Raw genomic sequence first — 16,785 nt, forward strand, 5'->3', positions numbered from 1 at the left:
ATTCAATTAACACATACATCACCTCACATATATGTCATTCTTGTTTGTCTGGTTTTGCTTTTGGATGGGACTCTCTTAGGAAATGTCAGTTGCATAATAGGTGTTATTAAATATAGTCACCATGTTTTACATTGGATGTTCAAACACTATTCATCTTTTAGCTGAAAGTTTGTACCCTCTGACCAAACTCTCCCTGCTTTCTCCACCGCCAAACTCTGCAGGCAACCACTTCTCAACTCTGCGTTTCTAAATTTTGACTTTTTGTGTTTAAGATTTCACATAAAAATGATATCATATAGTATTTGTCTTTTTCTGTCTGGCTTATCTCACTTAACAAAATGCCCATGTGCTATTATTACAAATGGCAGGATTTCTCTACTTTCTCTGGCTGAATAATATTATTGTATCTTTATACTACATCTTCTTTATCCTTTCAGCCATTGATGGGCACTCAGCTTGTTTTCATTTCTTGGCTATTGTGAATAAAACTGCAATAAATATGGAGGTTCAGATATTGCTTCAATGTCCTCTTTAAACCTTTTTTTTTTTTTTGATAGATACCCAGAAGTGGGATTTCTGCATCAAAATGGAAGTGATTCTTTTTTTTTTTTTTTAATTGGGTTTTCAGATGTTTAGAGCTAGCCAATAGTCAAGGGAGTTGAACACAAGTCCAGCTTGGAAGGGTTGATAGTGAACTTGAAGCCAGGGAAAAAACTGGCAAAGGATCAAGAGCAACATTTAAAGACAAGATACAGAGTATCAAAACAATTGGCAAAAACTGGTTGGGTATTGGTTTCTATCAAGGAACCAACAAAGACTGAGAGTGAGAAAATGACTAAAAATAAATTTTAAAATGTCAGAAAGCAAGTAAATTGTTGAGGGAGAAAAAAACAAGAGGAAAATCAGTTGGGAAACTGTTTAAAAAGTCTATGTGACACAATATCAACAGTTAACTTTTATGGAGAACAAGATTATTCTAAGCCTACAGAATTATTGCAAACATTTACTGCAAACCAGTGAGGAAGGCAAAATGATAATCCTCACTTAGATGAGAGGCTAAGCAAAGAAATTAAATCACTAACCCAAGATCTCCCAATTACTAACTGTTAAAACAGAACTTTTATCTTAAACAGCATAATGTGAGAGTGAAACTTCATCACTGGACTTCTCTGCTTACGAGATTAAAAAAAAAAAAAAGAAATGCCTAAATATAAGGCGATAGTGATAGAAGATGATGCTCATGGATTGGAATGATTAATGTTGTTAAATGCCTATATTACCCAAAGTGATCTAGAGTTTCAATGTAATGCCTATCAAAATATCAAGAGCATTTTTCACAAAACTAGAGCAAAAAATCCTAAAATTTGTATGGAACCACAAAAGATCCTGAATAGCCAAGTAACCTTGAGACAAAGAAAAGCTGGAGGTATCACAGTTCCAGAATTTAAGATATACCACAAAATTGTAGTAATCAAAAGAGTATGGTACTGGCACAAAAGTAGACATTGAGTCAATGAAACAGAATAGAAACCCCAGAATAGAAAGCCTATGGCTGATGCCCTGACATCAGCATTAGGAACATTTTTTCTAGATACATCTCCTTAAGCAAAAGAAAAGCAAAAATAAACTACTGGGGCCACATCAAAATTAAAAAGGTTTTGCACAGTGAAGGAAGCCATTAACAACACAAAAAGCCAACTTTCTGAATGGGGGAAGATATTTGCAAATGATCTATCCAATAAGGGGTTAATACCCAAAAGAACTTGACAACTCAACACCCAAAACAAAACAAAACAAACACCAAACAATCCAATTTAAAAATGGACAGAGGACCGAAATAGATATTTTTCCAAAGAAGACAGAGAACCAACAGACATAAAAAGATTCTTAACATCACTAATCATCAGGGAAATGCAAATCAAAACCACAATGAGATCTCACCTTCCACCTGTTAATCAAAACCCAAGAAATTGCATGTGTTGGCAAGGATATGGAGAAAAAAAAAATTAAGATAGAAAGGGGACAAAGCGATTCTACTAAAAAGATAATAGTAGCATTAAAGCAAGATAAGGAGCAGAGAAGGTCATGAAAGTAGGTTAAGATGATAGTTTTATTTTAGATAAGATAGCTTAAAGTGTCTGAAGGACACAAGTCATTCTTGAAACAAGCTTTGTTTTTAACTGGTGTATCTTTTTTTCCCAGGTTACTTATATGATGAAATCTTTGCCTCACACATGGTTTTTCTACTGAATTCTTATTGTTAATTTGCCCAGAGGGGTAGAATGAAAAATACTTCAGTTACAGAGAAATTTAGATAAACAAATTCCTTCTCTATTTTTTCTTTTACTAATAATTTTATGATTGGTCACTCATGCAGTTTCTAAAAGGAGTCATAAATAACTATTTTCCATTAGCATTGAGCTACGAAGTAATATTTGGGCTAAATATGAATCCAGCCAATGCCAGTTTCTGCTGGTTTCCTTTAAAAACTGAAATGGGAGCCTAACATTTCAAGCAGACTCAATTTTACACTCTACGAGGTCTGTAAAATACAGAGTGTTGCTACCTTATCTGCTTAGATTGCAGGATAAAGTTTAACTTTCATACTTTCAAATCGCCTTCTTGCCGGGGGATGTAAAGCAGCAAGTGTGAGAGACACAAGTTCTTTACAGAAACATTGGCCCGTATTTGTTCCCAAGCTTCCAGGAAAAAAAAAAAAGAAGAAGAAGAACAACAACAACAACAACGACAACAAGACAGGTTCTGGGGATAAGCAAACAACAACAACAAGAAGACAGGTTCTGGGGATAAGCAGGCAGAGAAACTTATTCACCTTTCAGAAAAGATTTTGAGACTTTGGGTAGAAAAACAATTCCATGGTACATTGTAGTGTTCTCTGAATCTGCCTGAAGGTAGGCATATTATCCAGGGAGTGTTCCTGGAGGTAATACAATCACATTTAATTTATCTCAATGACAGTGCAAAAATCAATGACTACTTTAGGTGAGCAGATGTTGGAAGGGTCAACAGCAAAAATCATCATCATAATAGCAAAGAGTATGCAGGTAGATTCCTAGGATGAACCATATGCTATGCAAAGCCTTTACATGAATTATTCCATTTTTTCTGTAGTTATCATTCATTTGGTAAGAGATAGAATTACTTTTCTCTGTTGGCATTTACTCCCTTAGTGATATCATTGAATTTCAGGGTCTTACGTATGATTTATATACAATAACTCTGCCATTTAAATCTTTAGCCCAGACCATGATTCTCAACTCCAGACCCATATATCCATCCGGTCAGCTGACAACTCCACTTAGATGTTCAATTAGTGACTCTTCCACTAGAATTGAGGTTTATGTGAGCAAAGATTTTGTTGTTGTTGTTGCTCATCCCAGTGTCCACAATGCCTTGAACAGTGCCTGGCTTGTAATAGGCACTCAATAAATAATTGAATGAATGAATGAATGATGAACTGTCCCTAGTATCCAGAACCATGGTAGGGATTGGTGGTAATAAGATAATTGAGATAGCTCTCTTGTCCCCAGATGTTCACATCATAGAAGAAATGACAGATATTCAATCAGGTCAGTGATATATAGAGCAATCAGAGCAGATAATAGACAACTATGCATGCTGAATGTAAGTCTGAGGAGACTTGTCCTCTGCAAAGCCCTGTCCTCATTGAGATAAGCCTCAAAGAGAATAAATGTAGATGGAGATGGTGCAAACAAAATGATTAAAGTTAACAATGCAGCCTTTGTTCAGAGAGTATCAAACTGTCCAAGATATGATGTCATACAGTGTGTGGGAGGAAATGATAGGCTGTAAAACCAGATTATTGTTTCAAATTCCATTCCAAAAAGTGGTCCTTATTCCTTTGTCCACACCAAAGGAGAGTATAAAAGATCTGTTTTAAATGCCTTTTAACCATTATTTCATTTCAACCTCTCAACAAGCCTTTGCAGTAAGTCCTATTATTATCCCCCTTTATGGATGAAGAAACTGAGACATAGAGAGACTAAGTTCCTTGCCCAAGCTCACAGAGCCAATGAGAGTCAGCAAATGGATTCAAACTCAAGTATAATAACAGAGCCCTCAAACCTAAAGATTCTAGAACAAAGCCTCACTAGTAAGTGTGCAATAGTTATTAATAATCATAATTGCTGCCCTTTATTAATTACTGTATGTCAGTTTATAATTCAAACAATTTCTCAGAACAACTTTATGAAATTGTTATGAGTATTATTCCCAGTTTGTAGATTTTAAAAATTGAGGCTTAGGGAGGTCAAACACATCATCCAGTATCAGAATTGAGAAACAGATCCAGGAGAAAAAAATTTGGTTGGAACAACTGAATAATTTGCTAGAATGTGAGCTCCCAGGCACTTCTCTTCTTATTTTAAGAGTGGCATTTGATGTCACTATAATTAATACTAATATTACTACAAATAACAACAATATTATGATTGTTCACTGTGTCCAAATCACATGTACCTGTTCATTTTATGTCCAGAGTCATTCTATATTATAATATCAGGTTAAATTTTATACTCATCTTCGTGGCATTGGACATCCAGCAGAACTAAGTCACAGAAAGCCATGCTGACTTATTCTAGTCACAGGTAAATGCCCAACTGACATTTGTGCTAAGCAATTTGGTTTTCTCTGAAGCAAGAAACTAGCTGAAACCTACAAAAAAAAATGTAACCTAGATTACTGCTCTGTTTTCCTGATGCTCTGTTTTTAATATAGACATGACAGGGATGCCTGGCTAGCTCAGTCAGAAGAGCATCTGACTCTTGATCTTGGGGTTTTGAGTTTGAGCCCCACACTGGGAGTAGAGATTACTTAAATAAATAAACCTTAAATATGGCCATGACAGGTAAACGTTTTGTGCAAAATATTTACTGGCATCCCTGATATTAGCCCCAAAATATCCCCCAATATGACACCAAAAATTTATTACAGAACTTACCCAAACTCTTCTTAATTCTTTGCATAATTAATTCCAGTTCTTTACTGTCTACTTGCTAAAGCGACACATAGACCAGTAACATCTTGTGAATCAAACATTAGACTTTATGTAAGTAAAATTTCTATCCATCTGGTTAATATTTGTTAATGAATGTTACCTAGGCTTATTGTGGTGATCATTATGCAAAATATGCAAAAATCGAATCATTAGGTCATATGGCTAAAACTAGTATAATGTTATATATCAGTTATATCTAAATAAATAAACAACAAATTACGCAACTTCCATATGTTTAATCTTTTACAATAGAATTTTACAATTTAAATTTTACAATTAAAAATTTTAATTTTAAAATTAACATTTTAAAAATGCATCACCTGCATATTATCTTCTGAAACAAAGTAAAAAGAACAAAGCTTGTTCCTAATGACCCAGATCAAAAGTTGGCCATTGAATACTTTGTTATTATTATTTGCTATAAAATACTCATGTGCCTTTTCAACTTTATTTTCCCTCCTCCCTTCTAGGGCAATCAGCTGTCACTTCTAGACTTTAGAGTCAGTACATTTAGGTTTAGGTCATCACTCATAGCTTCTTGTCTCTATGTCCTTTGTAAGCTACATTTATTCCAACACTGATTCCCTCAACCATAAAAACAGGGTGACAATATTTGCATGTAGGGTAATCATGAGGTTTATCTATAATAATGATAGTGAAAATAATTTTGTTTGCTACAAGGTGCCAACTGTCAAATGTTAGGTTTTATTGCTGTGACTCACGGGCTTCTTTTAGTTTGTAACCCTTCTTTCCCAGCCCCAACTGCTCCCAAAGTAGAGTGAGAAGCTTATTAAAATTGCGGGTATGGTAAGCAGGGGTACACTCTGATTGAGATAGGACATTGTGACAGGCATTTGGCAAATCATCATACTAGGAGTCAAGGAGAGCCTGGTCTGGGCCCAGATCTGCTGCTGCTGTGTGCCATGGCCTTTGGCTTACAACCTCTAGTGCGAAGGCTTTATATCTGAATATAAATTTACAAAGTGAAGGGGTTGGATTCAAAGCCACATTCAATTCTAGGGTAACTCTTTTTTCTGTGTAGAAACCTTTTGCTATAAATTCCTGATTCTTTGGTGGGTGTATGATTTCCAGATAAGTGGAACACCATGCTCCTTTCTCTTCTATGGTAGGCAGAACAACAGAATAGTTAATGATGTGAATCCTAGAACCAGAGTATCCAGAGTTCATATTCATACTGTGGCCCTGCTACTGTGTGACCCTGAACAAATTACTTCATCTCTCTGAGTCAGTGTCTTCATCAGTAGAACATAATTTAGTGTCCATGGTGTGCTGAGGGGAATTTTATGAGTTAATAGAAATAAAGCGCTTACACAGCAAATGCTATAAAAAGTGATTTGTTATTATTATTTGATTTTAAAGACAAACTAAAGAAAGTCTATCAAACTTAAGGAGAGACTCTTTTGTTGGGGCATTTTTAGTTTAGTGAGCTATCACGGCTTTCTTTTATCTTTCTCCATTTTAAAAATTTTTTTCTTTGATTGTATTCCCTCTCAGCTGTTGACTTTCCTGACTAGAGTATCAATCTTTTGGGTCTATCTTGATATGTAAATTCAATCATAATCCTTGTCTCCTTCTTACCAAACCCCAGCATTTCTGTTGTAGATTTTTCTCTCTGTGTATAATGACTTGCAATATAACTTTTAGGTTGCTCATTTACCAAAAAGCAAATAAGAACCTACCAGCTATGAAGTAATAGCTCCTATCATAAGGAGACACACATGACTTGCTCCGGTAATAATACAGCTAACCCTAATAACAAGCATTCCAATTAGGTGATTATATTTTGGAATCTACGCTTACTTGTAGATTTATTATCTATGTTTATAAATAAGGTAGGGGCAATCCATTCATGAGTGCTATGAGAGAGAGCTTCAGCAATCTTCCTCTGAGTAGTTATATTTTCTAAGTGATTGAATCCAGTCCTGAAATTGCAAAATAATTCAAGATCTCCTCGAATGGAAATTTCAATATCATTGCCAACAATCACCTCTAACAGAAGATGTTCAAAATAACTGGCCGTTTTCAAAATACTTTCCGTTTTTCCATGTGATCTATGAATATTAAATAGGATACAGTAGTAATTAATAAAGGGCTTTTTTGGCCCCAACACACTTTCAGGACCAGAACTGAAGACACACATATCTGATTAAGAAAAATCGGGCAGTTCTAGCTATTTAGGGTGGTCTGGGATGTGCTAGGTCTCCTGCAGTGTTTTGGATGGATTGATTGCTTTCTACCCGTGGGCTGTGCTTCATCAGCTTGGAGTTAATTGCTCGTGTACTCTCCATGTGCACCTGAAAATAGCTCCTGGTGGGTGGAAAGGTGAATGGCTGTGCACATAGCAAGAGTCAGAAGAGTTCCCAGGCCTTCGGATTCTTGAGATAAAGCGTTTAAAGTTGGCAAAGTTTAAACAGTTGCTTACAGTGCTTGTCCCGGGTTTGAACTCTCCACTGAGAGAAGTCAAGTGACTGAACAGAAAATAGACAGGTTTGTGTCATTTCCCAGCAACCCCACTTATCAGCGGTACGAACCTCAGCAAATTCTTTAATCCTGAAAATCAACGTCCTCGACCGATTATAACGCCAGCCCCTCTAGGAAGAGTGAGGGTTGGAGCCAAGGAATGGAATGCTCTGAGTGTATGGCATTCTCTCAATGCCTGTACAAGTTTTCGAAGTAGGAAGAAAGAGAGGAAAGAAATTGCCTCGGTACCATGTACAATCGCTCTTGAAATCATCACCTGTACAGCTTGGTCTTTGTCCTGCTGGGTCAGATGTGAACATTAACCAAAGGGTAGCATCCTCTCCTTATTCTAGACATTCTCATGAATAGTCTTCATTGTATATAGTCAAGAATCTTCCAGTGGTGTTTAGTGTAAATCTAAAACCTAGAGCAAAATTCATCAAACTGTCCTCCAATACCTGCCACTGGACCAAATTTCTAAAATCAGATGCAGCCTATTACTAGGAGGGAATCATCCTCAGCACGATTTTATTGCCACACTGATAAAGTCACTATTAAGCCAATTTAATACAGCATAAACATTAGGAATAAAGATACAAAGGATATTTTTATAAATGAGATAAAGCAAAATAAGTCAAGCCAGCTGAGTCTTTAGCGAGGCAAATCAATTTCAGCTCAAATAGAATTTTAAAGGCAGAGTGTTTATGATCTTTTATAATGAAAAATGGATACGCTATGTAAAGAAGGGTCATGCTGTATTGTGAAATGGACCCCCTGTAGATCCATCCATTATGTCTGGGAGGCTTATAGTAGGTATTCATTGATTTCATATGTTTTCACTGAGCACATTTAGTGTGCCAAACTAGCACACTACTGTTGGACTGATGTAGTCAGTGGTCTGATCGGTCCTAGGTGGAAAGAGGCAGCAGACTCCTCTCTGTGTACCCACCGTGGGTTCTAAACCAAATTTCCAAGGGGAAGGACATTATTTATAAAGGAGTTTTATTTCAACAACACAGGCCTATGTACAAACACCTGCTTTAGGAAGGCAGACCTCACACTCAACATTTGTTTGTAAAGCAAGATATTCTGTAGTTATATTCTGGAGGGTATGGTTTGACCTTGGATAGAGTCAAATTGGCATAGTTATACGTGGGGCTGTAATAAACTTCTGCTGTAGAAGAGAAGTTGTAAGAAAGAGGAGAAAGATGCCTATTTTTAAAATTCATTCTGTTGTTCTCAGGTGATTTGAACTCCAATTTCTAGCCCAAACTGTGTCACGGCCTGAGGGGACTATTTACTGGGCCATAGGACAACCTTGGCCCGAGAGAGTTAAATCTAAGAAATAAATAACAAAAAGAGACAGCTGGGAAGCTCAAGGGTGTCGAGGTTTGGGAATTAGTTGTCTGATTAAAATTAAATCTGTTAGAAGATACATGAATTAAAATGCTATTTGTATTCAGCTTGTCTCAGGATGCAAAAGCAGCACTGAATTAGCAACTCAGCAAGATGCTGGCGGAGTTAACTCTTGGCAGAGGCCTGGAGATGATTCAGGTGGCCAGGGTCCACCTGGTCCTGGTTTTACTCTTAGACACACACTTCTCGGTGCTAAAATGTATAAAAGCACAGTCTTTTTGTTTTGTTTTTGTTTTTGTTTTTCCAGCTCTGAGCTAGCATCCCTTCCACACCTTGTTCTATTTGTTTCTAAATCAGCACGGCATGCACTGCTACCCCAGTGATCTCTCCTAGTCAGCCAGGCACGGTTCCCCTGAGGCACAGGGGTTCAGCAACAGGCTGAAATCTATTTTTCTCCTAGGATTTTGGATATATATGTATTACAATCTCTTAAAATAGCGTATTATGACTGAGCTCTTACTCTTTGGTGTTAAAAAATCAGGGATCAAATCCTAGCTCTGTCCCTTACTTGCTATGGGACCTTGAGTAGATTATTTCAGCTCTGTGAGTCCCAGTTATTCCTTATTAAAATAAGGGCAATAATAGGTCTCTCACAACATTTTTGTCAGTATTAGAAAGAGATAATACCCAGCCATGCTTCGAGCAAAAGCTCTCTATACAGTGGTGATTTTTATTAACAATCTCATCAGAATGCTTAAAAAATTGGACTTTAAGGTGATGAAGACACACCTGTGTGCCTCCTTACTAACTAGCCCTTTGACCTTGAACAAGTTACTTAGACTTTCCAAACCTCCATTTTCTCATCCCTAAAATGGGGATGAAAATCCCTCTCCTGAATTGTGTTGTAAAGATTAAATGATACAAGGGGCTTGCCCACTGTCCAAAATTCACTGGCAAACTGAGCAACAAAACTTTCTTTTTTGAGTGTTGTGTGTTATTTGAATATAGGTGGATGTATCTATTCACGAGGGCTACCATAACAAAATGCCACTGACTAGATGGCTTGAACAGCTCATTTATTTTCTCACAGTTCTGAAAGCCCAAAATCAAGATGGATTGGTTTCTATTGACCTCTCTCCCATTGGTTTATGATGGCTGCTTTCTTGCTCTGCTTATACATGGCCTTTCCTCTCCGTGTGTGTATCCCTGGTGTCTCTCTCTCTTCTTATAAAGATAACAGTTATATTGGATTAGGGTCCCTATGACCTCATTTAATATTAATTAACTCCTTAAAAGCCGTATCTCCACATACAGCCATACTGGAGGTTAGGGTCTCAACATACAAATTTTAAGGTGACACAATTCCACCCATAATGGTGCCAGAAGTCAGACTGTAGGAGATTAAGGAGGAAGCAGGAGATAGAAAATGGACCCAGTGGATCTAGTCAACTTTTCTGAGACATTTGAAAATGCAGAAAAGGAGAAGAGATTCAATGTTATTTTTATCATTCTTATTTCTGTTGGTGTTGAGACAAAATATGACAAAGTAGAGAGAACATAAGGCTTGGCATCAGAGACTTGGGTGTGAATCCCTGTCTCTGTCTTTCTCCTATGTGACATCTGGTCACTCCTATCTTAACCTCATTACTGAGTATCACATGTGTAAAAAAAAAAAAAAAAAGGACAATTATACCTCATTGTGGAATTACTGTGAAGACTGGAATTATATCAGTAGAGCACCTAGCCTATCTCCCAGCATACAGTGAGGGCTCAATAAATGTTAAGCACTGTCTTAAAATCCCCCCAGAGAGCACCTGGGTAGCTCAGTCAGTTATGCATCTGCCTTTGGCTGAGGTCGTGATCTCAGGGTCCTGGAATGGAGCCTCACACTCAGGCTCCCTGCTCAGGAGGGAGTCGGCTTCTCCCTCTGCCCCTCCCCCTCCCCATGCGCGCTCTCTCTCTCTCTCTCTCTCTCTCTCTCTCTCTCTCTCGTGCGCGCGCTCTCGCTCCCAAATAAATAAATACATTAAAAATCTTTAAAATAAAATCCCCCTAAATGCGTGCTCCTGAAAGGTGGCTGAGTCAACTCGTGAATTTCAAGTCCTGTGCAGAATTATGCTGTGCTCTGCAGAGTGTGCCTTCAGGAATCAGTCTTGATTGGGTTAGGTGGTGTTGCTTTTTTTAACGTCTGCTGGTGATTGCTGATGATTTCAGGTTTTTAGAGCCTGTCAGCCTCCTAGAAATAGAAACAGCCCTTTGGCAGGTAGGAGTCATTAGGAAGTAAGGTACTAGTCAGAAGGGAAAACAAGAGTCCTCAGGTAGATGCTTCAAGTGTGGTGCTTTGAGTATTGCTCATGATGCTCATCCCATCACACTCTTAATTCAATTACACTGACCCTCCGGCTCTGGGTCTTTTGTCTCTGTCTCAGCCTCAGCCAGTCTGTGACAGCTGGAGGAAGAAAGTGTGTTGGTGGTATGGTTCAGAATGCTGTGTGGTTACAGAGGCCAAGGAGTGAATGTGCTGTTTTGTTTCTTTCCAGTGGAAGGGTCACCGGGTCTAGAGAAGGTTGTGCTATGATTGAAAGACTACTCAGAAAATTTGATTAAAATTTCCTCTGTTTTGCTTTTGCTGTGTTTCTCAGAACAAGGCATGGAGAACATGATTCCAAAGAAGGCATTTAAGGTCTACCAATGGTCCACAAACCTCAATTTGAGAAATAATTTTCTAGAGGGCAACTAAGGTTCAAGTGGTTCCAGGGCAATGGAAACTTTAGTAGCAACATCATTTGTTTACTGATTCATTCATCCATTCATTCATTCATACACCAAATAATTCTTTTTTTAATAAATATTTTATTTATTTATTTATATGACATAGAGAGAGATCATAAGTAGTCAGAGAGGCAGGCGAGGGGGCTGAGCAGAGAGCCTGATGTGGGGCTCCATCCCAGGACCTTGAGATCATGACCTGAGCTGAAGGCAGAGGCTTATCCCACTGAGCTACCCAGCTGCCCCACACCAAATAATTCTTGAGTGACTATGGGTACCAGACTCTGTTAGGTCCAGAGCATATATATATATCAGCAAGACATTGCCTCTGTCTTCAAGGAACTCACAATAGAGAAGGCAGGTATGAACAGGTCATAATGTTATGTTTTGTATACTTCATGAGAGGTAGGTAGGGTGAGAGAACTCTGTCCAGGGAGCTACTAGTTCTGCATGGTGGAGCAATCTGGAAAGGCTTCAGAGAGGAGGCAGTAATATTTAAATTAGATCATAAGAGATATATACATTTCAACAGGTGGAAAGAAGAGAGGAATATTTTAAGCTGAGGGAATTACACTGTAATCAACTCAAAAGAAACTTATGTGAAAATATTTTTCAAGAAAGCAAAGTCTTTTTATCTGGTATTATCTATTTACATCAGGTCTGTTCCAGGGCATGTATTTTTGCCTTAGCAACTTCAATAACAACAGCACAGTCCAATTTATTGGATCAAGAGCAGTTTTAGGGAGCACCTCCTTTCTAAGCTCAGGACTTATTGAGTACAATCAACCCATTCTACTCAAATGTTCCGGTGAATGAAGGAGAAAATTGAAGGAGCCCCATTTGGGCTTTTTTGATTTTCCCCATAAAGCCCAACCTGAGGTCAATTTGTGAATGCCTAGCTGCCATTTCCCTAGCTACCTGTAGGCCTCTCCACATCCTTCAGGTGCATATCTCGCTTACTTTCACATCAATTTTATGCTTGTCAGCTCGAGTTTATTCTTGGCCTTCTCATCTTCTCATGTCCCTTTTATTATTCTTATCCATCCATCACTATCCTGCAGTTTTCCATCTCGCTATTCCAAAACAAACTATTATTATATGAAAAATACAACACAAATCTCTGCTTTTAACCTCTCCCTCATTTTGACAAACACAACCCTTCCAAGCACCTGTTTCATTGCCATTATTGGTCTTTTGTAAACTTGAAGGCAGTCATTAGGACACCCCCAGATTAGGGTTCTGCAGAAACTTCTTAACTCCTGCTCTGTGAGAGCTCTGGCCCATCACTGCTCTTAGTGGGACAGGGCAGGAAGTAGATACAGGTGTTAGTGAAAGGTAGCCCTGAGTATCAGAATGATGTGACTTTTGGCAACCATAATTGTATTTCCAACTGATACCTGAGACATGGCAATGGTATGCCCTGGGTGCAGAGATGATGAGAAAAAGCTCTTCTGAGACTCATGTATCTGAGTTAGAAATCTGTATCTAAGAGGAAGGAGTATAATGGAAATTAGCAAACCATGGCTTCAGGGCTGGGCCTGGATGCTTCTATTTCTTCTATTTCTATTCCTTAACCAAGGTGTGAATTGGCTGATAGCAAGAAGAATTTCCCCACTGCAAAAAAAGCTGAAATTAATAAAGGATGCTATACTTTGAGACCTGAGCAGCCAGATCCTAATACATTCCAACAGCTCCTAACTGTGCTTTATGGGACCCCAGGGCAAATACGTAGAGACTACCAGATGAGGGGAGAAAGGGTTCCTTGGACAAATACCCTATGGGGTCAGTTGGGTTAAACAAAGTTACACAGAATTGTTTGTTGCAAATCCTCTGTAAACCTTTAATTTCTAGTTTTGGTCCCAAACTATGTTAGCATTTACAGCATTTCCCAAATTTATATGGACATCAAATTCTTTTCACATAGAGCACATTTAATAAATTAAAGTGTAAATATGATTCACAAAGGAAAGTACAGTGTTTTAGAATTTATCTATAGCTATAGGCACTCTTGGCTGTGGAGTAGGTTCTAGCCAGAATTGTCCCCAGGCCCAGTCCATCCAGAGCGTCCCCGTGAAGACTGGGTTTATGCCAGTCAAATCAGCCTCTGATTACTCACTTCAACACCTGACCTGGCTGTTTTATTTTGTAGCTCCGGTCCAAATATTTTATTTCAGTGGACTCCTCAGAGAGTATTAGCAGAGTCCTACCTCCCAGTTGTGTGATACACAGAGTAATACTAATTGTCATTAAACTGCAGTTCCGTTTTTCTAACTCAAACTTGGTATATATATATATATATATATATATATATATATATATATATACCAATTCCAGGTTTTAAGGTTATTCATGATTTTGTGCACTCTTCAAACTGCATTATAAAAATGTTAATTTTGTAGTATCTAGTGATTAGAGTTTGTGGGGGAAAAAGATTTTGTGGAATTGTCTTCACTTAGTTATGTAAACTCTGGGAAATGTAAAGACTACTTAAGGCGGCATCAGATTCCTTTCTCTGGAAAAATAACCGACATCTGGTAAAAGTTTCATTGCTTTCCTGTTGTTGTGTATAAGCATCAGTGACCTGTGACTGATCTTAAGCCTCTTTTTGGTTCTTCTCCACAGACAGCGTGGAAGATGAACTGGAAATGGCCACCGTCCGGCATCGGCCTGAGGCTCTGGAGCTTCTGGAAGCCCAGAGCAAATTTACCAAGAAGGAACTCCAGATTCTTTACAGAGGATTTAAGAATGTAAGAACTTCCTTTTTGACTTTACCTTCACACTGTTCTCAGCAGAACATCAAGAAGTGAGAGGGAAGAAGGGGAAATAGATGGTTCTGTGAGGGCCCCATCATATGCACATTTCATATGGATCTTTCCTAGATGTGGATATCATCGATATCCATTTAGACTTTGAGTCACTTTGGCACACCAATGCTCATACGATGTGAGTGGACATTGAACAATGATAAGTACAGAAAAAGGCATACTCAATTCTGTTCTTGGTATGTTGTGTTTGCTTGGTTTTGGCTATAATGACATTGTTTCAGTAAGCTTCAATTCTTTCCTCATTACTGAACGATAGTCCTATGTTTGACTTGTATCTTGACTATAGATTAAGGCTCATCAGGGAACACCATTCCTAGAATTGGAGAAAAGTCACTATAAGTTTCTAAAAAAACATGCTACCAATACCAATGACCCTAAACCACAAGTGTCTGTAGGTAGGTAGTCCTTACATCTGGTTCTTTGTAAACCAGGTGAACCTATGATTCTCCTCCCTGAGTGAATCATCTTCAGAAGGAGTGATAGTTCATGCATACCGGAGGGTGAGAGTGAGAGACAATGATGGTTCAGACAATTGATCAGGGACACACTCTTGGTATGTGTTTAGTATTAAGCTAGATTTTATAGGTTATTCAAGCCAGAGAAGATACTCAAGGAGTTCTGGTCTATATAGGGAGAGAAGACTTGTCATGAATTTATCTGAGAACAATTTATCCCTGGGGCGCCTGGCTGCCTCAGTACATAGAGCATGTGACTAAATCTCAGGGCTATGAGTTCAAGCCCTACGTTGGGCATGGTGCCTACTTTTTGAAAAATAAATAAATAAAGGCATTTCATCCTTAAATGTGTCACATGATTGTGCATCAAATGGCATATATAGGCCTATATGTATTATGTTCTTACACATTTGTAAACCTGGTAGCTACACTAAAGGTGCCCCTTGTGAACCAAAATAAATTGCATTGATCCCTCCTAAAATCTTCCCCCTAAAAACCTCATTCCATGATCTGTAGACTCTGTGGTGTTCAAAGAGTTCTGCTAATCCCAGCCTCTTCAAATCTGACCATCTCTACTGCTACCTCGTTGCAACCTCGTGCAGACCAAATGAGAAACTCTGCCTCCTCCATGGGGATCCACACAAAGGTTTACTCAGAGAATACATAACACTAGTTGACTTTTCAGAATATTTTTATAGGGTTCCAACATGCATATTGCACACAACCTCCCACCATCTCTTTGACTCCATGGGGTCTCTCCACCCCATTTCTGCTCTCACCAGTCTCCTGGCCTGGACTTTCTAAATTTTGCTCTCCCCATTACTACTCTGAAAACCTGGTACTCTGCTAATACCCAGGCCTTTGTGGGGGTAGACTGGGTGAAAAGAAGGAAGATGTCATGGAGATGGAACTTGCCCCACATAAACAGGATTCTCATTAAAAGGAATCTTGATGTACAATCTATCAAGATGACACGTGTAAACAAACATGCATGAAGAGAAAGGGGCTTTGGAAATGAGGCTAGAGAATTACTAGTTATGTCTATGATGCCCAGTGTGCAGAGAGAGCAAACACTTACCAAACACCAGCTGGAATGACCACTGGCAGCAACAATCAGATACAAAATGGTTGTCTAATAAAGGAGAATTTAATCCAACCTCTCATCATCCCTGCTACATTATCACTCCACTGCTGTGACTGAAGGTCTCCCCATTTGGAGTCAGGCTGCCTTTCATACCATTTTTTTTGCAAACTGAAATCATGATTACTGCCATCATTAACCCCCAGAGGCAGCATCTCTGCAGGTTGGTCTTCTCCAAGTGGCACTTCACAGAAATTGCCTGGGTTCTGACATCTGCATTTGTTTATTTTGTCTTTTATTTTCCTTCATTCTTGTTGCTCTCTTTTATTTTTGTCTTTGCTTACTTGTCCTCTTTTCTCCCTCTTCTCCCTTCCTCCTTCTTTTCCAGATCCCTTCTCTTTCCCCCTTTCCTACCTTCTGATACCCACTTTATTTCTTCTTCCTGTGCTTTCTGCCTCCTTTCTACCTCCTCTGTCTCTTCTCCTTGTCAATTCTTGTCTCTTTTCTTTCACTTCCCCCCTTTCCTTTCTCTTTTTTTTCTCTTCTCTCTGCATTAATTTCTCTGTCTCCCCCATCCTGCCATGAGATCACTGTCTATCAGACCCAAATGTGCCCAAAGCATATTCACATACTCCTTTCTAAGAAAGTCATCTGAAGTTTCCTCAGAAAATATTAATTGATGTCTCTGATAAATCAAAGATAACTATTCTTTTCATTTGGGGTTGTCTTCCCCTAGTCAAATGTCCAACTCTAATAAATATACCTGAAATATATCAAGAG

The 16,785-nt window shown here is 38.5% G+C and overlaps 1 protein-coding gene across 6 annotated transcripts in view; it reads left to right on the forward strand.

The window, feature by feature from the left end:
* Window positions 1–16,785, forward strand: part of KCNIP4 (potassium voltage-gated channel interacting protein 4) — a 1,210,542-nt gene that overhangs the window by 1,060,223 nt on the left and 133,534 nt on the right. For all 6 annotated transcript variants that reach the window (XM_045998522.1, XM_045998527.1, XM_045998525.1 and 3 more), the window contains one exon: window positions 14,267–14,391. In XM_045998522.1, the coding sequence (XP_045854478.1) occupies window positions 14,267–14,391 (125 nt within the window). The remainder of the gene's footprint in view (window positions 1–14,266; window positions 14,392–16,785) is intronic.

Source organism: Meles meles, chromosome 2 (genome assembly GCF_922984935.1).
Source record: "Meles meles chromosome 2, mMelMel3.1 paternal haplotype, whole genome shotgun sequence".
Classification (NCBI taxonomy): domain Eukaryota; kingdom Metazoa; phylum Chordata; class Mammalia; order Carnivora; family Mustelidae; genus Meles; species Meles meles.